The sequence below is a fragment of the Balaenoptera musculus genome, chromosome 14, assembly GCF_009873245.2.
Source record: "Balaenoptera musculus isolate JJ_BM4_2016_0621 chromosome 14, mBalMus1.pri.v3, whole genome shotgun sequence".
NCBI lineage: Eukaryota > Metazoa > Chordata > Mammalia > Artiodactyla > Balaenopteridae > Balaenoptera > Balaenoptera musculus.
Genome location: NC_045798.1, coordinates 25,580,870 through 25,603,844, shown reverse-complemented (window position 1 = coordinate 25,603,844; position 22,975 = coordinate 25,580,870). Strand labels below are relative to the sequence as shown.

The following is a 22,975-nucleotide window of genomic DNA, read 5'->3' as shown; positions in this document are numbered from 1 at the left end:
AGACGGGGACGTGCCTGGCATCAGAGGGACAGCACGGATGCTAGGGGCTGGCGCCGAGAGTGAGGGGCCGGCCTCTTCCCTGAGTCAGGTGGGAGCCAGCCAAGGTTTGGGTGATGAGTGCTGTGTTGTCTGGGGTGTGAACAGCATCCCTGGACCGGGAAGGCTCTGCAAGCAGCAGTCCAGGGGATGGGGCTGCGGTTGGGTTCAGGGCGCCCCAGGGTCTGGCCCCAGGGCAGGAGGGGGGCTGTTCTTGGAGAGGGGACGCTGGGGAGAAGCGGCAGGTGCGCCCCTGGCTGGCTCGGTCTACACATATGGACCCACGGGGGCTCCCCAGCACCTGTGGGGAGAAACTGGGTCCTTTGAGGGTCTTGACAAGCTCCATCACAGCCCCTCATAGGCCTCCCGGACTCACTGACCCGCCTACCTGTGGACCCCAAGGCTGCGAGGGCAGGACCCCAAACCCAGAGCCCACTCAGCAGCCCTGTGGCTGAAAGTTGCTCTCCTTCCTGTGGTCTCAGGCAGATACTTCCCTTCAAAACCTCCCAGCCCTGCCCCCGACCCCCGACCCTGGACCGTGGCTCACTGCCTGGCAGGCCCAATTGCCCTCCTGTCACACTGCCCTTCCCCAGACACGGCCCTCTCAAGTCTCATGTCACGGAATCTGGTGACGGCCTGGAGCCAGGGGTGGGGACACACTGCTGCCACCTCTCTGGGGCCTTTGCATATCTGGCGCCCTGTACCCTGGACGCCCCCGCCATGGTCTGGCCCAGAGCTCCAACCACGTGACACCCGGGTCCGCTGTCACCCTCTTCGCAGCTGTGTCAGGAGCTGGGGCGGAGCAAGGCTGTGGAAGGCCAGCCCCTGACCTCGCTCCCAGCAGCTCCTCCTGCCCCCACCCCCGACGATGCAGGAAGGGAGCCCAGGGTCAAGGTCACCTAAGGTGTTGCACCCAAGCCGGGCTAAGCCAGAGGGTCTCCGAGGACAGAAGATGGCTTATCGGCTTACTGGCCTGAGAAGGCCTGGACCCGGCGGGTGGGGCACCTTCCTCACAGGTCCCCGCTTCCTCTGAGGGAGACAGAGATGAGACGGGCCCAGCCCCTCACTCTCCAGACCCCCTCCCCACCCCAAGGAAAGCCTGCTCCACGCTGAGCCCTGGGCCACTAGATCAGGGTGTGCTTGAGAGGGGGCGTTTGAGGCCCAAGCAGAGGTCACTCAGGTGGCCAGCTGTGCGGGGGGCGGGGGGAGGACCCCAGGGCCGAGGGCAGCCCAGATCACAGGGCCAGCAAGGCCGAGTGAGACCACCCACCTGACGCCCCAGCCAGCGAGTCCCCAGCGCCAGAGCAGGGACCAGGGCTGTCTGAGGTCCTGGGCTTTTCCACCCCCAGAGCCTGCCCCTTGCCCCCCGCGGAGCTGGGTGGGGCTGTGACTCAGCACCGCTGTCCCCCCTCCACCTGCAGCTGCTCCTGGGCCCCTGCAGCCTTCTGTAGAGGCCTGGGGGGGGCCTGCCTGAGTCCCAACGCCCATGTCCTGTCCACACGCCTCTGCCGCTGGCCTCCTGGGCTTGAACCACCCAAGTCGTTTCCATCTTCTGAACAGTGGGTCCCTCTCCCCGCCCTCCAGAACTGCCATCCCCGCATCAGCTCCCTCCCTGTGGCCGTCACTGCTGACCTGTGTCCTCCCCTCTTAAGAAGGACCCGTTTCCCGCTGCCCATGCACGCCCGGTGAGCTGGAGCCCAGAGTTCCGCTTTGGGTAGAAACTTGAGCCTGAGTGCCAGACCCCTGTGCGCCCCTTGTTGGGTCTTCTCAAGTCCAGCCTAGACCGGCCCGTGGCACCCAACAGGCCCATGTCCTTTGTCTGCGCGCTTCTGACCACCCCCCGCCCCTCTGCTCCCCGCCTCCACCCGTCTGAACTCAAGCTGTGGCCCCACGACAGGCCTTTTACCTCTGGGCGCAACAGCCCCTGCCTGGCCAGCCCGGGCCCGCAGACCCCAAGGGGCCGTTTGCATGTGTCCTCGGACTCAGGGCAGCTGAGGGCTGGGCCTCAGGGAGGGGCCATCCCGGGGGAGCTGGGCACCGGGGGGCCAGGGAGAGGGCCTGGCTGCACCCTCAGCCGCCGGGGCCCCCCCCAGGGGGGGCGGCCTGAACCTCTGTCCCGAGAGTACGGCTCCCTGCCTCAGCTTTGCGGGGTGTCCAGAGCTGGGCACGGCACCTCAGGTGTGGAAACTGAGGTTTGGGGAGGGGGCGACTTCCTCGGGGCTGCCTGCGGGGTCCTGCAGGGCTCGGGCCCATGGGTCCTCCGACCCCCAGGACCCCCGGCACCCACAGTACCACTGGTCACCTGCTCTGTCATTTACCCCGTGGTTTTCCTTAAACTGACTTGCGTTTTCACTTAGGCATCTGTGCTTTAAAACTGGCCTCGTGTTCCTGCTTTGAACGGAAAGCCCGAGTCACAGCTCAGACAGTAGGAACCCAGAACAGAAGTGGGGTCGCAGCTGCCAACCAGGGTGTTGCCAGGGAGGCTGTGGCCCTGCTCCTCCTGAACAACGGGATCAGGGTGGGCGGGGGGAGGTCCAAACTGGTATTTTCCCCTTGAAGGAAAAGGACAGAAAGAGAAGAAAGGCTGCCTTACTGGAGGAGGGTGGTGGGGCTGCTGCTCACAGCTGTGGCCTCAGGCCACCTCCATGGTTTGGTGGCCACCCGGCCCCTGGGATGCAGAAGAGTATACCCGGGCCTGAGCCCCTCCCCGCTGGGACCCCTGGGCGGTGGCGTCAGCGCTGCACCCCACGGCCTCACTCAGGACAGATGCCATCTCTTGTCTCAGAAAAGTGCTCCACCCCTGATCCGCTAGTTCCATCCCATCAGGGCCCCCCCGGCCCTCCCAGTAGGCCATCAGTCGACCCTGGGCCCTGTCTGATCATCACGGTACCCTCGGGGGACAGAGCCTGTGTGTCAGGCTCTGCTCTGAGCTCGGGGACATGGGGTGAGTCTGGGCACCAAGGGGCTTGTGTTTTGGTGGGGGGACTGGTGACGAGCGTGGAGAAGGGGAGGAGGTGTGTGTGGCGGGCGTCCAACTAGCGGGACGGGGGGAGGTCCAAGGAGGTGACGCTGGAGGAGACAGATGACAAGAAGCCACCAGTCATGCGGGGGAGGGGATGGGGCCAGGGTGGGGACAGCTGGGGTGACACTGCCCAAGGGCTCGGCTGGGCAGTGGGGGAGCCTGCCTGGCCTGGGCCCAGCTCAGGGCAGGTCCACCCCAGGAGCGTCCCTCCCACAGTTCCCTAGGGAGCAGCTCAGAGATGGCTGCCCTGGCAGGGACCCCCCCCCCCCAGGGGCCAGAGGGCAGAAACTGCCCCCCCGGAGACCCCTGTTCTCCCAGGGAGCTGCCACTGGTGGCAGGAGGCAGGCACGGGTTGCATCACCAGCCTGAATCCAGGCATCAGGGAGGATACTGGCACGGGGCTTCCCTGGAAAGGCCCGCAAAGCAAGCGCAGGCCACGCCTCCCTCATACCCTACAGCTCGTGGGCCTGGCCGACATCACACACGGCAGAATCCAATCGCTCTGATGGTTTTTGATAAAACAACACGTACTTCTGGACTAAAAAGCCACACGTTTCGCTCTGAGATGACCCCTGCTTACCTTGATGCCAGTAACACTGGAAGGGGACAGGGACAGGCCGCCCTCCCGGAAGCTGCCCTCTGGGCAAAGCCAGCCTCCCTGGTTGCGTCTCCTACCCCCACACCCACAGCGCCCTGCCCGCCCCGCCACCCAGCTGAGAACATCCCCCCGGAGGCCAGCAAGAGCCTCCCTCCTGAGCGACCCCGGCCACTGCAGCACCAGCTGGACTTATCACCCGCCCAGAGTGACCTTGAGCCCAGTGTCTGGCGCCCCTGCTGGGCCGTGGAACCAGACCTAACGCAGGACGGCCCTTCCTCAGCCGCTGGCTCCTCCTGCCCGGCCGCACCTGACCCCCGTGCCCCCTCCCCAGGGCCCCAGCTCCACTTCCCTCTGAGCAGGTGCTCGGGAAGATACACGGAACAGAGACACTGCTGGCTTGGGGACCCCGACAGCCACCCCCCAGCCCACTGGACCAGGCTCCGGGTGAGCTTATCCACACACCCCAGCCTGCCTGCCAGACCCACAGTGGGTCTCCCCTTAAAAGCAGCCCCTTTACTTTGCCTCCTCCTTGTTCCCTGCTTATTTTGGAGCCAGAGTCCAAGCAGATGGGAGGAGGACAGGGCCTGGTGGTCAGTGCCCCCAGCAGCAGACAGGCTCCAACAACTGGCTCTGCCCTGGCCAGGCAGCCCCTTGGCCTCAGGACCGCTACAGGTGACAGGAGAGGCCCTTCCCTTGGCCCTGCACTGTCCCGTGGCTCTGGACGCCCCAGCCACGTGTGCAGCCTTCCGGCCCACAGCTGCCACGGCCGACCCGATGAGATGTCATAGCATCGCCTGAGGAACACTGACTCAGGAGGAAACCAGGCCAGAGATTTCTCCAGGCCTGGAGTAAATAAATAAACAACACCGGAAGGTTCCACACTCAAGGGGAAGGAGGTGCACTCACCAAGAGCCTGGCCCTAGGTTTCCGCAGCCAAGGGAACTGCTGACTGTCACTCAGGCCCCTGGGCTGGGTGGGGACTGATTTTCCTGTGCCCTGCCTCTGTGCGTGGCCCCCCATGATCCCAGCCCCTGCCCTGGCCACCCCCAGGTGGCAGGTGGGACCCTCTCTGGCGAGGGCTCTATAGGCCCCCTTCCCTCACAGCTCCTTTCCTGTTTTTTCTCACCTGGAAGGTGAGCACCACCTCCGTCCAGCCCCTTTTCCTTCCATGCCCTTCTCACCGCCTCCTTCCCCAGCCTCCTAATCACACGCAGACCTGCAGGCTGCAGGATCTCAGTCTCCAGGCCAGCGTGGCTCAAAAACGTCAGATGCCTAGCCCGCTCCCAGGTCCAAGGAAGGGCCCAGAACATGCACACTGTCCAGCCCCGTGGGTCCTCTCGAGGCCGGCGGCTGCCCCAGGTCACTCTCAGCGGCTGGCCCCGATCCTCCTCTCTGAGACAGGCCACCCCCGGGAGTGTTCAAGCCCACAGTGGCCTTGACCCTGTCTGGACGGGGTTCTCGAGAAGCAGAGGCTGAGACAGGGATTCTCAGGCACATGATTGGTCGAGGACGCAAGCTGAGGGGGTTGGGTCGCAGGACGGGCCCCACTGGGAACTGGGCGAAGGTGTGGATTCTGCCACCGCTTCGCCTTGCCTCGGCCTGACTGACAGGGAGCTCCGGAGCGTGAATGAAATCAGTGCTGCCCCACTCGGAGGGAAGGGTAGTTTCTGTAAGCAGGCACTGGAAGGGGAGCTGGGGGCACTGGCTAGCGTGTGCCCAGCACACCTCCCTCTGTTCCCCCACCCCTTCCTAACAGGCCCAAGGCCTCAGCTCAGGGCTGGGCCTGACCTCAGGGGCCTCTGCCTGGAGCCCGACCCTCAGCCCCTCCTCTGGACTGCCCCAGCGACCCATCCCACCCCCACACTCTGCTCCTCCCGACGGGGCGGACAGGGGATCCCTGTAAAAACACAAGGCGGAGTCTCTCCTGTGCTCAAAACCTTCCCACAGCAGGCCAGACATCTATCTCAGTTCGGAGCTGGAGTCCAAGTCCTTCTGTGGCCCCGAGGCTCTGCGACCAGCCCTGACCCCCTGACCCACCCTCATGCTCCCTCCACTCCCCACTCCTGACCCCCAGCCCTCCTGCTGTGCTGTCCCGACAGCTCAGGGCCTCTGCACTGGCTCTTCCCTCCACCGGGAACATCCTCTGTCCAGAGAGCCACTGCATCCGCTCCAGCGGCTCGGGGGTCGCCTCCTCGGAGGCACCCCGCCCATCCTATTTATGACGCCCCAAACACACACAGCATTGTCGCTTTCTAACCTGCTGTGTGACTCGCTTATCATGTTTCCCGCCCCATCATGCTTACAGACGCTGGCTCCATGGGGCAGGGGCTTTACGGGGCAGGGGCTGTGGTCTGTTTGTCACTAATGCGTCCCATGGCCCAGAAGTAAGTGGCAGGAAGCAGATGCTGATAAATCCACCCCAGCCCTTTGTACTGAGTGAGGGAGGGGCCAACTCAGGGCAGGCAGGGGCCAGCAGGGACTTCTGGGAAGTCTTCTAGCAAGGCCTTTTGGCCTTCCCCTGATGGACACGGTGGTGCGTGGCCCGGACCGACCCTGACTCTGCCCTGCTTCTGAGCCCCCCACCCAGGGAGTCCCCCCATCTGGTGAGCCTATGAGCACTGCGTTTCTGCGGCTGTCACTGAAAGCACGCCTCCATCCGCACCGAGGCCCCCTCACAGGCCCCGGCCCCCATCCCTGGCCTCCTGGCCCAGCCCCAGCCGTCCTGCACCAGTGAGGGGGACGCGTCCCAAAGTCCTGGTCCCCCCAGAGCTGGGGCCGCAGCTCACCCTTCTGCCCAGTCCCCAGCAGCCACACCCTCCACCACTCGGCACCAGCCCTCCATCCCTCCATCTCCTGCCCCAGGAGAGCCCAGAACCACCAGCAACAAGACTAATGCACCTGGAGACCGAGGCCACGTGGGGCTGAGCCCAGCCAGGGAGCTGGAGCTGGGATGGTGGGTGCGTCGAGGTCGTGGAGCTTCCTGGAGGCAGAGGGTGGTGCTGGGGGCTCAGGGCGGCCCCGTCTGTGCCTCCCTCCTCCCTGCCACGGGGCAGGGGCAGGGCCAGGGCCAGGGCCAGGGCTGGGGATGTGCATGCGTGTGTGGTGTTAACACAGAGGAAATCGATGCCTGGCACTGGCCCATTGTTTAAGGGAAATGAACAGATTTTGGCCGAGGACAAAGAGAGTTTGATTAATCAGAAATTGGATAATGGAGGCAACACTCTAATTATTTTTCTTCCCAGCATTTTATCGAGAAATATGTTTGCACAGCATATCAGAGGTAACGGAGCGGGTGAGGGGGGCGACCACGTTGGAGGAAAGCCCAGCTCAGGGACAGAGCCACTGCACCCAGAAGCACTGAAGAGGGCCAGATAGTAGGCTGGCTGGCGGTGGCGGTCTCTCTGTGGGGCCACAGGAAGCAAGAGGGGACAGGTGGGCAGGCCAGAGGCCACACACAGTGGGACAGCTGGGGTCACAGAGGATGTGCCATGCAGGGGCAGGGAGGAGGCGTGAGGGCCAGGCCCTCGGTCAGCCCAGAGGTAGACGACCTGAGAAAGGTCCTCAGGTGGGGACTGCTCCTTCCCTGGCCTGGCCCCTTCCACACTGCCCTGCCCTGCCCCGCCCACAGCCTCACTGGCACAGTGGCAGGGCGGGGATGGGGCGGGGTGCGCAACACCAGCTGGGGTCACGAGGGCCTGCTGGAGCCAGGGTGAGGGCTGCAGGTGTCAAGTCCTTGACAGGGTCTTCAGGGGCCCCTCCTGGCAGCTTGGAGCCTTTTCTCATCTTCATCCCTGGTGAAGCCTGGTGACCCATCCTTGGGAGCCTGGGACTCACACCACGGCCCTGCCCGTCACCCACCCCCTCCTCCTGCACTGTCCCCACTCCTACAACACCCAGAGCTGGAACCACACCGGTTAGCACGTTAGCACCGGTTAGCACGGCCAGGGGTTACCTGGTCTCCCGGCTCCAGGCAGGCTTCTCGGGGCTCTAGGCCAAGCAGAGCTGAGCACGAGGCTCAATCACCTGCTCATTCACTCGACCAGGGTATGGAGAGGCTGCCACGGGTAGGAGGATGAGCTGGAGCTGCTGGGCAGGAGGGAGGGCGCGGTGTGTGGGCTCGAGCAGCCCCTGGAAAGAACGGCTAAATCCCGCTTCCTGTACCACTGCAGACACCACTAATCAACCACGACCACTTTCCTCTGAGCCACCACACAGCCTCAGAATCCTTCTCAACACTGCTTTGGGCAGCCCCTCCAGAGCTGGAGTAAGAAATGAAGACTACCTGCACCCTCGACCCAGCCTGATCTGAAGGTGAGGATACAGAGGCCCAGAGTGAAGAGGATTCACCGTGTCTACACTGCAGGTGGAGTAAGCCCAGGTCTCCCGGCTTCCCATTCAGTGTTCTTTGCCCTTCACTGAGCTCCCTGCTGAGCTCATCCTGGAGCACAAGGGCTGTCTGGAAAGGCCACTTGGTCATCTTGTGGTCACTGTGGGCGCCGTGGTCCTTTCCCACCACCAGGATCTCCCCTCGCCTTCCGAGCACACTTTCCCATGGACGCGACTCTAAATGTCATGACCGCACATCTCCCAGACTAACTAGGGCCTCACCGAGTCACACGGCGTCACTGAGGGACCAGTGTCAGCCGGAGGTGTCTGACCCCCGGTGGGGGGACCTGGGCCTGTGATGGCAGCGTGAGAAGCTGGGCACCCTGCCTGCCTCTGGCTCGTGAGTGAACCAGTCGGGCCTGATGGGCGCCCGGCCAGTGGTTGTCCACCTGCGGGTGGTTTGTGTTTGTCAACCGGCAGGCACACCTCACGGGAGCAGAGGACTGGGCTGGAGCCACAGTTCTCCAACGTGAAGGCTGCAGCCGCCAGGAGGCCTGCTCACCTGCCACGTTCGTGGCCCCCTTTGACAGCCGTTTCCTGGCTCCCTGCTGAGGGCTAGGCCGGGCTCTGGGGGCCAGGTTCTCAGTGATGAACAGCAGACGAAGGTCTTGACCTCACAGAGCTTATGTTCAGGTCCAGGAGAGAGACGGAGAACAAGCACAGACAAAGAAAACAGGCAGCGGTTACACTGGGGTACGTGCAGGAAGGGGCACAGGATCTGTGCGGGTGTGGACACAGGCGCTGTTCCGGACAGAGGTCCCCAACGGGAAAACAGAATTAGGAGGCCTGAGAGCCTCCTCCTGGACACCCCAAGTTGTGTGTGGACCCAGCCTGAGAGCCACTGGTGAGAAGAAAGAGCAGCTGTGATGATGCAGTCCTCCCAGTGGAAAGGACCAGGCCACGGCCAGAACCTTAGCACTGGCCCCAGCGCCACACCAGCCTCCAGCACAGCAGCCCCACCAGTCAGCCCTCCTGGACCCCTGGGGACCCCAGGGTGGACAGAGGCAGGCTGCCTGCAGGAAGGGGGGGCCACCCGGGCTGCTGAGAATCCCTCAGGGTCCCTGGACACCCACCCGGGGTCTGGGCCGGCCGGTGCCCACTCAGGAGCCACCCCACCTCCCCGGGTCCCAGTCTCCTCCACCGAGAGGAGAAAACCGAGGTAAAAATAGGCCCCTTCTTGGCGGAACAGGCTGTGAGAGGAGAAAGTGAGCGTCCCTGCCCTCCACAAACGCCTGCCCGGGGGCTCTGGGGGACACGACACATGCGGCCGCTCCCCTCCACCCAACGCCACGACCTGACCGTCACCACTCCCAGGGCAGGGGGCTCGGCAAGGCAGGGGCTCCTTCTGCAGCTGGGCTCTGACTGCTGCCGCACGGCCAGTAGAGGCGGGGGCCGGGGGAGCCTGGGGAGGGTGCGTGCTGGTCAGCAGCTGCTGGAGGGTGCGCTGGGCTCGACAGTCTGCCACCACTTCCCCCCACCCCACCCCCAGCACCGCACCGCGGATTTTAACAGCCTCACTCCTTAGCACTTTCTGATGGATTCTCCGGGGACATCTCTAAAAGAGAGTTATACCTTAATTTAGAAGCAAATAACTCAAAACTCTGTGATGTAGCAGGTTCCTTCAGAAAAGAGACGAACTCAAGGAAGCCATTGTGTGTGAGGCCACCCGCCACATGCACCCGCTCCTGTCAACAGGCTGCCCAGCCCTCTACCAGCTGGCTGTGTCTCCTGCCCGAGGGACGGAGGCCGGGGGTCCACGGACAGAGGGGGAGAAGCGCCGCTCACAGAGGCCAGGGTGCAGCCGCCATGGCCCGAGGTGCCCGACACAGCCCACCTGCCCATGGGAGGCAGGTGAAGGGCAGAGTGGTCGCCGGCCCAGGGCACCATCCTGGCAGCCACGACTGGCCTTCCCAGGCGTGCACATGCGCGCCATGCCCAGCCTGACACTCTGCTGTCACTGCCCTGAAATGCTTAATCATTTTTAACAAGGGACCCCCAAGTTGTATAGCCAGTCCTGCCCATGTTGCTTAGCCCCCATGCACCCCAGGCCCACTGCAGGGGACCCACCCTCCCAGGAACACCCTCCTGTGCAGCCCCTGGAATCTCAGCTCAGCTCTGAGCCGTGGGGCCCGAGGCCTGGCTCTGCCCCTTCTGGTCCCACCTGCCCTTGATCCCTGAGTGACCTTGCCGGCCCCTGCCCCCCAACTCTTGGTGGGGGGACTCCAGGTCTCCAGTTCCAGCCTGGCTCTCCCCTCTGACTGCCATGTATGCCCACGTCCACCTGGGTCTAACCCAACTCCCGATTCCCCACCTCTCACGATGCGTCTGAGTCTTCCTCCTCGCCAAGGCCAACTCTGTCCTTCCAGAGCGGTCCTTTCCTCTTCTCCATCAGCAGGTCCTTGTTAAGCTAAATCCTGCATCCGACCACTTCTCAGTACCACTCCTGCTCCCACCCCACTGGGTCAGCAGCCCCTCACCCCGAATGCTGTAGCGGCCCCCACGCCATCTGCCAGACGGGTCCTTTAAAAGCGTAATCCTACCTGACCTGCTCCACAACCCCGCCCCCGCCCCCCATCCCGGGCTCCAGCCACCTGACCTTGGGGGGCAGGGTGGCCTCCAGCTGCAGAAGTGCATTGGCCTCAGGGCCTTTGCACCTGCCATCCTCCCTCCTGGTGCTCTTCGTCGGTCTCACAACTCACCCATGGCCTCTCCATGGTGCTGTGCCAATGGCCCCTCCACACAGGACCCCCACCCCCTTCTGCTTTAGGCTCTTCACGGCCTTTGTCCTGCCTGGCATTCAGCTACTCGGGTGTTTGTCAACCTTCTGGGTCTCAGTGAGCGCCACAGGAATGGGTGCTGTGTGCCCTGCCCCCTGCCGTGTCCCTGCACCGGGCATGGCCCTAGCCCTTGCAGGTGCTGGTAAAGATCAGCCAAAGGAACGAACGGCTGAGCCGAGCGAACGGGTGAGGTTCCGTTCCCTTGGCTCCCCCGCGAGCCCAGGGATCCAGATGGTCCCTGTGAGTTAGTCCCTGTCAGTTCGCTCCTGGGAGGCACCTCCCCTGCCAGCGTGGATGTGGGGAGGACCATGCGGGGATGGGCAGGGCACTCTTGGCTCTGTTTGTGGTGAGGATGAGGAGGCTCATAGAGGATGGGGCTGGGCGGGAGGTGGGGTGGGCGCAGGGCCAGGCCTGACCCAGGTCTTCCGCTGCCTCCACTGGGGCTCCCCGCCTCCACCGCCCCCGAGTCTGCACAAGCTGTCAGGCCACCGCTCTGGGCTCCTACCTGGGCTGACCCTCAGCGTCTGCCCTGATGCCTCTGTCCACTTCCCTGTGCCCTCTGCCCTGCCAGCCCACAGGACTGCCCCTGGGGCTCAGTTACCCCGGGTTTCCTTCCTGAGGGTGCAGTGTGCTAATCTGCCTCCTCCAGGGTTCCTGCAAGCCCAGCCACGGTCGGCAGCAGGGAAAATACCCTACAGCCGCACAGAATTTTGGGTCTTCAGAGGGCCAGCACGGGGCAGTCAGGGCTGCCTTGTCCTCACGACCAGTGGGGAAAGTGCGGCACTCGGTCATTGCATGTGCACACAAGACAGCCACGCGGCTGGGTTGAGGCCAGCCTTCCCTGCCGTTTGCCCCTGCATCCCACCGGCCTCCCTGCAGGGGCCCTGGGCAGCCCTGTCAAGTCCTCCTGCTTACCCAGAAGTTCCTGGAATTGCCCTAGAAGCTCCTAAGAGCCAGTCAGGGTGCTTCTCCTCCTGGGACTCCAGGAGACAGAAGAGCTGAGGAGTTGGGGACAGAACGGGGAATTCATTCCCCGTGTCCCAAATCTGGAGTCTCATGGCAGGCCCCCAGAAAGGGGCCGGGCGACAGCATGGAGCAAGGCAGCTCCATCGTGCTGAGCACGCACCCTCACGAGGGCAGGCAGGGGCCCTGCTCTCCTTGCAGCAAGCTGGGCCTCGGCCAGAAGCCAGTGTGTGGCTGGGGGTGGGTCAGGGAGGGGGCACGCTACACAGATGAGTGACAAACAGCCCCTTCAGAGGGAAAAACCTCCCCGGCAGCGGGCAAGCCAGCAGATCTACAGCAGAAGGTAACACCAGCCTTCCAAGGGGGAAGGACTGTTTTATTCACCTCCCATCTCAGAAAATCAGGGTCTGGTATGACACACAAGAGCTTTAAGCCAAATGCCAGCATCTTGTCCATCGACCCTGAAGCACGGGGAGTGCTGAAGGCGCACCACTGCATCCGGGCATGGCCAGGCCCTCCCTCACCATCAGCCGCTGCATGGAGACTCCCACGTCTCCACGGTTACTGCTCACGAACGTCCACGCCCCAGAGGGACAGAGCCACCAGCTCAACATCATCCTCCATGCTGGCCAGGAAGGAGGCCAGGGGTTGGTTACCCAGGACCCTGGCCCTGCCTGGAAGGGCGGTCCTAGGCTACGAGCAGCCCTCAGGGTCTTCCCGGCTCTTCTCCAGGCCCACTCGGTTCTGGGTCACGGAGCTGCTCTTTGCACAGGTGAGGAGACTGCGGCCACCACTGAAGCAGGCTCCAGGGTCATCCGTTTCCCCCAGCGGCCCCAGCCCTGGGCAGCCTCCGCCCTTTCCCGCCTGACCTCCTGTGCTCCTGCCAGACTGGACTGCCTGAGCGCCCTCTCTGTGCTTCCGTCCACGCTCTCCCCTCTGCCCGCAATGCCCACCCCAACCGTGACCGTGTCCTTCAAGCTCCAGTTCAAATGTCACTTTGCCCACAGGCCCGTCCGACCCCGGCCCCACTCGGGGCCCCAACACCCACCTTCAGGGCTGGGTTCTCTGAGCAGAGACGCTTCTCCCCCGTGGGGGCGGTGAGTCAGTCCCAGGAGGGCAGGGCCAGTTCACTCCCACCCCAGCACCAGGCCCCGGGGGAGCAACTGCTCAGTAAACATTTGCTTAATTGAATTTGGCCAAGGAGCCTCCTCCAGACTGAGCAGAAGGCAGAGGGACTCGATCCCCAGGGCAGGGAGATCACTTGGGCAGAAAGGGGCGGTCAGGGGACAGATGCCTCCCCAAACCAGCAGATTTCCCCCAAGGCGGGTCCCTCCATCCCCAGACACGGACTCCCCGGCCTGGGCGCCGCCTTCCCATCCTCTTCTCTGGTCACAGAGAACCCCAATTCTCGGCCTCGGCAGAATCCTGCCACCAACGCCCAGAGAGGCTCAGCGCCGCCCTGAAGCCAGAGCCCCTCGGGCCCCCGGCAGGACGCTGAGCCCCGGCCCGAGGCCCTCCCCCCCACCCCAAGCCCCCACCGCCTTTTAAGGGAAAAAATATCGAGCCGGGAACCTATCACAATCGCAGCGGGTCGATACTCGCCTCTCGCTCTAAATGCCTCTGAGGAACCTGCTCGCTGCAAGAGCGGTGACCGAAAACAGCGAGCCGTGCGTCCCAGGGCCCAGGCCTCCGGGGCCCTCGCCTCCGTTTCAGCCAGGGCCACGCGCCGGCGCTCCCGCTGCCCCCCGGGAGACCCCGCCGGGCGCCTCTCCCGCAGGTCGTCGGCCCGGCCCCGCACCAGTGGCAGCCCTGGGCCCCTGCCCGCCCTCCTGGGCCCAGGCGCCCCTCCCAGCACCTGCCTGCCCGCGGCGCCCCTGCCCATCGCGCGGGCACCCCCGCCGCGCCGCCCCCACCTGGCCCGCATCCCGGCCGTCGCGCCCGGCGCCCCCCGCTCGGGCGGGGCCGCGGCACAAAGGCCCGGGCGGAGTTCGGTGCGGGCGGGTTGGCCCCCGGCCGCGCCCCCGGTCCCCAGGTCCGCCGCGTGCCCCGGCCTCGGGGCCGCTCACTCACCTCCGGGCCGCGGCGCGGTGCGTGGCCGAGCTGCTCCGGCGGCGCGTGGCGGGGCGGCGAGCGCGGGCCGCGGCGCCCTCGTTCCGCACGACGCGGGCGCAGGCGCCCGCGCGGGGACGTGACCGGGCCGCGGGCGGCGCACACGCTCCGCCGGCCTGGCTCCCTCCGCCCGCTCTCCCGCGCCGCCCGCGCCGCCGCCCGCGGGTCCGCCCGCCCCGCGCCGCGCCGCCGGCAGGGGGCGGAGCCGCGAGCGCAGCGCGTTGCCGGGCCAACCGCGGGCGGGGAGCCGCGCGCCCGCCGGAGTCCACGCTCAGGGCGCCACAGCCCCGCCACGAGCGCCGGCCCGCCGCCCATTGGGCGCGAGCGGCTGACGGACGCGCCCACAGACCAATGACGACGGGCAGGGGAGGGGCCGCGGCTCCGCGCGTGCCGGGGTCTGGCAGCCGCTGCCACCGCCGCGGGCACCGGGGTCCCTGCGATCCCGCTGCGCCGAGGCCGGGCGCCCACCCAGCGGGAGGCCGAGCCGGAGAGCAGTGGATGGGCCCGGCCCCGCCCGCCTTCCCGGCCCAAATTCGAACGCTGTCTGCCCTTTCTGAGCTCCGCGACCTTGGACAACTGACTGACCTCTAATGAGCCTGTTTGCAAAGTGGGGCTAGTGGCACCTGCTTCCCTGAGTTGTCGCGACAGTAGGCTAGGACGTGTGAAAGGGCTGTTCAAATCCTAAAGGTTTACGCCGGTGACGTTTTGCAGCGATGGGAGGGGGCATTAGTCATCTTTGCTGCTCGCGCCTGCAGCAGGTAAGGGCTCTTCAGGGTCCCTGGCAATCCTGGCCACGGAAGGTTGCCTTAGAAGGGAGGACAGGAGGGGGGCCCAGGAGCGGTCCCCCAGACCAGAGAGGCGGGAGGGAGCCAGCTCAGTTGAGGCTAGGGTCCCAAGGGCGCCTTTGGGAAGCTCACAGAAGGCATTGGTGCTCAGCAAAATGCACCAAAGGGCACCTGCCAACTTCTGCTTTCAATTTCAGGGGGAGCCAATCTGTGGGCCTCAGAGCCAGGAGCCCCTCACTCCTGTGCGTTAAAGACTCAGGCCAGAACCAAGACATTAGTGCCACTCTCTGTCCTTTCCATCACTGTAACCTGAAGCTCTGTGCACCCCAGAGCATCCATGTAAATGCAGATGTTCCCCGCTAACACTTCCCTATCACCCTACACCTCCATGGTCCTATTACTAGGATCACCCCACTGGTGGGCAGAAGCACTGGAACGGACCGTTGGCAGAGGGAGATAGGGCCAGGCCTGTGGTCAGAAGGCAGGGACCAGCTCTGCCAGCTGGACACTGTGGCATCTCAATGTCATCCCCTAACCTCTCTGAGAGTGTTTCCTCTGCTGTGAAATGGAGACCATTGCACTACATCCCCCAGCGACGTTGCACACCTGTGAAGGTGCTGCCTAAACAGTCAGAGACAGGACAGATGTTGGTGATGGGCATCTTGAGGCGGACCTAGACTAGACCTGGCACATGCTGGCTCGGGGTGGCCCCTGAGGACCAGTGGAAAGTGGCCGACTATAGCGGGCTCCTTTGTGTGCGTGTCCTCCACACCGCCAGGCTGGGTCAGGCTGGGCCTCTGCCCAGAAGTCCCCTCAGAGGCCAATGGCCGTGGTAGCAGGAAGGAAACAGGCACAGGCCCTGCCCTGGGGGTGAGTTATTTCACCTGGATGAGAGTATACCCTTGGGTAAGTTATTGAGCCTCAGTTCCCTCTTCTATCAAAAGGAGACAAATATAACAATAGATGGTCCCTAGAGGGTGATTCTGACAGGAGATGCATGTTGACACATGTTCAGAGATGGTGAGGGCAATTGGGGGACCAGGGGTCAGAAGTGAGCTGTTTGCAGGGGCAAACCTAGCTGCAAGCATGGGAAGACCCCGCACAGCAGTCCAGGTGTGAGATGAGGGGCTAGCCCACGGAGGGGCCCGACGGGGCTGGCTGCTGCCCCCTCCCCTGACCCTGGAAGTGAGAGCTCCCCAGGGTCAAGCAGGGATTGTAAGCCTTCAGCCAGCAAGCATTTACTGACGACCTCCTCTGCGCTTGGCACGGTCCTAGCATTTAGACAGACCCAAGCCTGCCTGCTAGACCCCCTGCACGATAGTACCCCCGTGATGGTTGTGCGAAGCCTGGAGGGGGAGACCCATCAGGGCTCTGTGGCAGGGGGAGCAGGATGGAGGTGCCCATGACCTGGAGCGGGAGGAAGCACGTTCCACGGTGGGGAAGACGCTGGGCATGAAGGAGTGTGAGGCCTGGACGAACCCAGAGGACCAGTGCGGCCAGAGCCGTGAGGATGCCACAAGGCCAGGCTGGGGCGGGGCAGGGAACAGTCGCAGCGGGCTGGTGGCCCTTGTATAGGATTGGGGCGTTGGCCTAAGAACCACTGGAGAGTTTGAAGATTAGCTTTTTAAATTCGAGAAGGAGGATGGCAAGTTTTTGTTTCATGTTTATTTACAGTAGGCCTGGTCCCACAGGGTGCGTCGTTCTAAATGCAGAATCAAGTAAAAATGTCAGCTAGTCAGCCCAGAGAAAATAAGAAAGCAGAGAAGTCAGTCCATGAGGCCGAGTTCAGCCTAGGCGGGGGGGATGGGCAGGCAACCTGGTGTCAGTGGACGGCCTTGTGGTGTCTGCAGCCTGAGAGGAGCTGCCCCTGGTGGAGGGGAAAGGGGGGATGGTGGGGGCCAAGGACCACATTGTGGGGGATGCCGGAGGGAGGGGGGGGTGCTTGCTAAGCACATGGAGGAGCAGCCGGAGAGGTGGAAGCGGGGAGCTGAGGTCCCAGGGCCACGGGGGGAGTATCTCGGGAGGAAAACATGGTCAGCATGTCACGTGCTATTGAGGGGCCGAGTAAGCTGAGGACAGCGAGGGGTCCCCACGAGCAAAGGCAGGCACGGCGGGGGTGGTCAGTGGGGGACACACGAGGCTAAAGCTGGGCAGGCGAGTTGAGATAAGGCATGGTGGGGCCCGGGTGCCAGGCGTGGATGCGTGCTCCCGGGGCTGAGTCCTCACTTGCCGGGAGAACGGGACCAGGAGACCACAGCTCGGCTCCGAGGAAGAAAGGGGGAGGGGGCTCTGGTGATTGAACCCACCCAGCACCTCACCAACCAGCAGGGAGAGATGGCCGAGGAGGGGCCCTTCGAGGTGGCCCCCAGGAAGTGGCCAAACCTCAACCCCAGGGGTTCCACTCCAGGGGCATAGTGACCCTCAATCCCAGCTGAGCTTTGTGGCCCATCAACCAGCCCACCCTAGCCCAGTAGCCATGCCAGTCTGGGCCCTCCCCAAGCACACCCGAGCCTCACACCGTTGCCCCTCTGCCCCACAAGGCCTGGCTCCCCCAGGCCTCCCTTCCTGCACATCCAGAGCCCCTAGGACCTGGAATTCCTCATCTACATGTGTCAACCCAGGCAGTAATGACCGGTCCCCGGAGACTCTCCCACTGGTCTCCCCACTGCCCGAGGGTGCCCCCTCCTGGCCGGCTCTTCTCCATGCCCCACCTGTCCTGCTCACCCCAACCCGGCCAGCCAGGTCTCAGGCTGTCAGGGGCCTGGTGGGTTTCTCTGATTTGTTTCTTTTTGGGGGCCTGTGCACCACCCCCCCCCCAACTAGAACAAGGCTTTGCAGATCTGGGTTAATTATAAATAGCCAGGCCTGCGACTCTCCTTTTAGCTGAAAAGAAGCAAAGTGAACGAGCAGAGAGGCACACCCGGCACGCGTTTTATTTTTAATCTCCCTCTGTCTCAAAATGAACTGGGTCCCGGTGCTCAGCATTTCTAGGAGCAGAGGCCCAGGATGAATGCCGGGGAAAGAAAACCCCGGGCGGCTAAAGGCCTGGCCTCTCCCCATCTGCTGTATGACCTTGGGCACTACAGTTTCCCCTCTGGGCTTTGGTTTCCTCACCAATCGGGGGAGCAGTGGAGGTGATCACCTCCAACTTCCGGCCTTGACTCCCTCCCTCTGCCCTCCTCCCAGCCTGTGCCCATCCTGTTGCTCCCACAGCAGCACCTTTCCCTGGGCTTTCCCGGGAAGCCCAGACCCGGGTGCAAGTGAGGCCACCATTGAGCCCTGATTGACAATGCACAAATCCCTCACCCCCTGCCTTTGCTCAGGTGGCCCCCTGTCAGGAACATTATCCCTCCATCGGTCAGCACAGTCCTTCTTGGAAGGTCAAATTGTCACCTCTGCCCTGTGAGCTGGGCAATGGCCGTCCAGGTCATGGCCGAGTGAGACTGTGGCTGGGGCAGGCAGGTAGCCTGGGGGCAGGTGCCTGAGCTGGAACTGGAGCCGGAGCAGGAGGCCCAGATGTGCTGTCTGGTGGTGGCCCGGCCGGAGGGCAGGGCTGAAGGGGAGGGAGGCCTCAGGCCCCCAGGAGAGGTGGCTTCGGGACCACTGACAGGTGTTCTTGCAGGGCAGGGACTGTGCAGCTTTTAGGTCTGTATCCTGCTCCTCAGCCCTCACCCCCACCCACAGGCTTGCCTGCAGCTGGAACTCAATGTTGGTGGTATTTGGGAGACTCTCGCTGTGCCAGGCCTGGGTGTCTGGGCACATGGTGACAGTCCCTTACACAGAGCACTTTCCCACCCCCTACTCCACTGATACTGCACAACCCCCTGCCAGGTGGGCTTGTATTAATAATAAGGAAGCCAGGTTCAGAGAGGGTAAGTAACTTGTCTAAGGTCACATAGCTGGATGCATTTAGGAGTCCAACATAGCCTTTTTTTTTTTTTTAATCTGTGTATATTAAATCTTAAAAAGCCCAGTACTCCTGAAGCAGCAGGAAACTGCTTTTCCTGTGTTGTGAGCATCCTGAGAACAAATGGACAGAGCTAGCGGCTCCACCGGACACCCCAGTGAGAAGCTGGCTGGGGGCACTGGAGCCTCTGGACATGCTGCCCTGCCTCTCCACCCCCTAACCCCAGGCACCTGCCATTTGATGTCCTCGGGGAGTGAGGGTGGGAGGCTGGGTGGTGTCTTCAAAGAGGAAATCCCTGATGCTAATTGGCACTCAGAGACCTTTAGGCTAATGAACCTGTTTACTTGTCTCTCTAGAGTAAATTAGAGAGTTCAGCTGGGGAGGCGGAAGACAGAGGTGTCCGCTGGTGGCACCTCCATGGGGGCTCTGGATGGCTTCACGGTGGGCAGCCTGGGCTGCTGGGGAGGCCGGGGAGAGGGTGGGCTGTCGGGCAGTAGTGACACCTAGAGCGGCAGGGAAGGGCCGCCCTCCCCGGTGCCCACTCTCTTCCTGTGGCGGCCGCTCTGCCAGCAGTTCTGGGCACTTGTGAGCAACCTTGGGCTGCCGCCTGGGCCATCTCTGGGGTCTCCTCTGGGCAGCCAGCCGTGTACTGACCCCCCAGGTGGGAGTAGAGGCTGGAAGGAGTGAGGCAGAACCGTTCACAGTGGAAGGGGGGTGGCTCGCTGCATTTTCTCCCAGCTGTGCCATGTGGAGCCCCCTCCCTGAGGGCCACCAGGCACCTTTAGACCCCTTGGCCAGACTCTGTGGATTGCCCACCAACTGTGGTTGGGGGCACAGCTCTTTTTACCTAAGATGCCGGCCTGTTCACTCTAAATCTTCTACCTCAGACCCCACTGCAAGCTTTCTTCCTGTCCCCACGGCTGGCCAGACTGATCTGTGGCTCCAGCATCACAGAGATGTTGCAGATGGGAAGGAGGGAATTGACGGGTCCCCCTGCCCTGTCCCCCATCCTTCTCTCTGCTGCACCATGGTTGGCGGGGGAGGGAGGCTCCCCGTGTGCCTGGGCCCTGCAGAGGAGGCTGCTGCTTCTCAGGCCACTGTTTCAGGCTGGTGCCCCCAGTCACAGGCGACCAAAGGCTGGACCTTTGGGGTCCTCGTGGTTCTCACCCCAGCTAGTCACCCACGGCCACATGCTGGCTGCTCGGGCCCCCTGCCTGGCAGCGGGAGGGGGGGATTTGCAATTTATCTTGTCAAATACCACCCCCCCCCCGCCAACCCTCTGGCTCCCAGCACAGGTGACAGGTGGGAGGTGGCCCATGGCCCACCCTCAGCGCCCGTTCCTGTCCTGCAGGCGCCAAGGGCATTGTCAACAGCAGCCTGATCCCCTCGCTGGTGTGGAAGCTGCAGAGGGAGGAGGAAGGGATCCAGGAGCTCCTCCTGGACACGCTGGCCGCCTGCCTGATGGAGGACGCCACCGAGGCACTGGCCAGCCGGGCGGTGCCCTTCCTGAAGGAGAAGCTCCTGAGCGCCAACAGCAACATCCGCAGCAAAGCCACCCAAGCACTAATCGCAGTCAGGTGAGGCCTGGTCGGGGACAAGGGACGGAGCGGGGAGGGCAGGAGTGGCGCCCCAGGCCCCTGCTTCCCCTCACCTGCTTGTGCCCTGGCGGAAGAGGAGCCCTCCACTGGGGCATCTGCCTGCCCAGGCCTGGGTTTAGCCCTGACAGTCCTGTGTCCCAGGAAGCCCCCACTCCTGGCAAAAACGAGAGGGTTGTCCCCCTCCCATGAGGAAGGCAAGCACAGGAGGTGCCATCTGCACACTTAGACCTCCTCCGAGGAAGGTGGTGGCTCCCTTCACAGGTCAGGACGTGGAGCCGCGGGCGTCTAGTCACTAGTGACCCAGTGTCACTGTGATCACAGTCTAAATCCCGGCCTGGAGCCTGAGGATCACAGAGCCTCAGAGCTGCTTTAGCTGTGGCCACCTCCCTTCATTTCACCACCCCTGGCTCCTGGGTCTGGCCTCCTATGGCCCCAGGCCGTGCTCCCAGGTCGTCTGAGTGTCGGGGTGGGACCCACACCTCACACCAGTGCTCCTCTGCACCCTGGCGTGGCCACCAGGGATGGTCTCAACCCAAGTCCTTTCCCCTGGTGTCCCCCTGGGGTGGTCCTGGGCCCTGTCCCCCTCTTCCTCCAAGTGCAGCCACCCAGCTGCCCCCTCTCTGGCCCAGCATCCCCCTGGAGGGCAAGAACCAGATGTGGCAGCACGACGTCATCCCCATCCTGGTGCACCTGCTGAAGGACAAGGAAGAGGAGGTGCAGGCCAATGCAGCTGGGGCCCTCATGTACGTCACAGTGACCACCGAAGGTGAGGCTGCCCGCTGGCTGGGCGTCGGCGCTTACAGGGTTGGGGGTCACCGCAGCCCCCTAGCAAGCTGAGTACTGCCCCTCCCTGGTCCCAGGCTCCGCCCTCTCCTTCCAGGCCACAGAGGGCCCACCGCCTGGGGCCCCTCCCTGTTATTCCCTCTGTTCCATGGTTTTGGAATTCCTGCGTCTGACCCCAGCCCCTTGTGAGCTGAAATTCTGGGGTTGATTCGTTTGCCACTCATGAGTCCGTTATGCTGAGGTCTAAGCAAACACTGGAGCCCTTGCTTCTGCCGTGTTTCTTGATCAATGTTACTTTTCTCAGTGTGGAGGGGGCGAATAGGAGCGTAAGGCTACAACCCCCATGCGGACTCCCAGCAGCCAGGCTTCCATGCTCAGTCACCCGACCTGGGCGGTAGGAAGGGCCTGGGCTGGTTTCCCCACCTGGAGGCTAGGGTCCCCGCAGGACCTCTGAAAGCTGTCTGACCTTCCCATGCCTGTGCCAGCCCCATGCCCTGAGCTTCCCTGCTGATCCACGGAGAACTACCTGGGCCTCTGATTCTCAGTCAGCAGTCTGCAGATCCCCCCAGCGCTGGGACTGCTTGCCACTCCCCAGTTCGTCCTGATGGTGAAATCTGAGACGCACCAGGGGGAGAGGTTGGGGCCTTCCCAGAGTCCACAGCCCGCTTCTGATTGATCATGCGGTCAGGGTGCCGACCCCCAGTGTGGGGCTCCCCGTGAGCGTGGATCTCGCGGGCGTCCTCAGTGCAGTCAGTGTCTTACCTGGGCTTCCTGTAGTAGTGCTTGGAGGGCTGGGGGGCTCTCAGGGAGCCCGGACAACATGGGAATTTGGGGGAGGTGAGGTCACTTCGCTGAGCTAGCACTCCAGTAGAGGAGCCCTGAGCCCCTGCCACAGGCCAGGCTCTGTGCTGGGCGATGGGGACCCAGACATCTCGGCCTCTGCTGTCTGAGGTTGGCAGGGGCGGCAGAGTGAAGAGTGACCTGGGGGAGACGGTGGGCACAGTACCGGGGCAGAGCGTCCTCTGAGAGGGGAGCTCGCAGGGCAAAAGGGGCTGGACGGTCTGGCAGCAAAGAGAGTGCTCGGTGCAGGAGAGCAGGGGGCAGGGGGTGGAGGCGGGGGCGGCAGCGTGGCGTTTCAGCGGGTGAGGGGGTGGGCAGCAAGTAAGGATTAAGGAGGGGCGTCTCCCCTTCTCATTCGATTGGATTTTAATTTTCAAAAGACCCCTCATGCTGCCTAGAGAGGACTGGGTTGCGGGACAGGTACCTGGTGGTTGGGGAGAAGCCAGCTGGGGAGCTTGTGGGGCCCAGGCTGGGGGCAGGGAGGGTGTGGATCCTGCGTTGGGAGGGCTGGGGGGCGAGGGAGGTGGGCAGGGACCCCCCAGGAACGCCTGGCGTTGGTGCCCTGCAGGGAAGTACGCGGCCCTGGACGCGGAGGCCATCCGTCCGCTGCTGGAGCTACTGCAGTCATCCTTGAGCAAGGCGCGCCTCAATGCCATTAAGGTCCTCACCATGCTGGCCGAGGCCCCCGAGGGCCGCAAGCTCCTGCAGTCCCACGTGCCCACCTTACGGGCCCTCGAGGAGGACACCAGCGCGGCTGTGCAGCGGGCAGCCCAGATCGCCGTCAAAGTCATTGAGTGGAAACCCTGAGCCTCTTACCGGCCCCACCTGCTGACTCCACGCCTGAATAAACGCGCTGAATCTCTTTATCTTGGTCTGAATGGCACCTGATGTTTCTGGGGCAGGTCATGTCCCTCCTCTCTCCTGCCAAAGGGGAAATGCCCGGCCCAGAAGGACCGGGTCACAGGCTGAACCCAGGGTCCAGGGCCGGGTGCGAGGCATCCCTGCTGTCTGCTGTGGTCGAGTCCCCTGGGAAAGCACAGAGCAGGGCCAAGCATCTAGGGACAAGGTGGGGGCAGGGAGCTGGGTGGGGGAAGGAACAGCTGGTCCAGGCAGCACCGCCTGAGCAGGATGCTCTAGTGAATAGACCCTTGGGGTGTGGCTGGGTGTGGCC

The 22,975-nt window shown here is 63.6% G+C and overlaps 2 protein-coding genes across 3 annotated transcripts in view; one reads left to right on the top strand and one right to left on the bottom strand.

Annotated features, from left to right (window-relative positions):
- GNAZ (G protein subunit alpha z) overlaps positions 1 to 13,911 on the bottom strand; it is a 41,589-nt gene extending 27,678 nt beyond the window's left edge. The window contains exon 1 of the mRNA XM_036823857.1: positions 13,853 to 13,911. The gene's annotated coding sequence lies outside the window, so the exon portion shown is untranslated. The remainder of the gene's footprint in view (positions 1 to 13,852) is intronic.
- The window catches only part of RSPH14 (radial spoke head 14 homolog), a 61,968-nt gene extending 39,298 nt beyond the window's left edge, over positions 1 to 22,670 (top strand). The window contains exons 5-7 of one of the 2 annotated variants that reach the window (XM_036823858.1): positions 19,935 to 20,160; positions 20,811 to 20,947; positions 22,373 to 22,670. In XM_036823858.1, coding sequence (XP_036679753.1) covers positions 19,935 to 20,160; positions 20,811 to 20,947; positions 22,373 to 22,611 — 602 coding nt within the window. In that variant the 3' untranslated portion in view covers positions 22,612 to 22,670. The remainder of the gene's footprint in view (positions 1 to 19,934; positions 20,161 to 20,810; positions 20,948 to 22,372) is intronic. The other variant, XM_036823859.1, reaches the window with a different exon arrangement.
- The last annotated feature ends 305 nt before the right edge of the window (positions 22,671 to 22,975 follow it).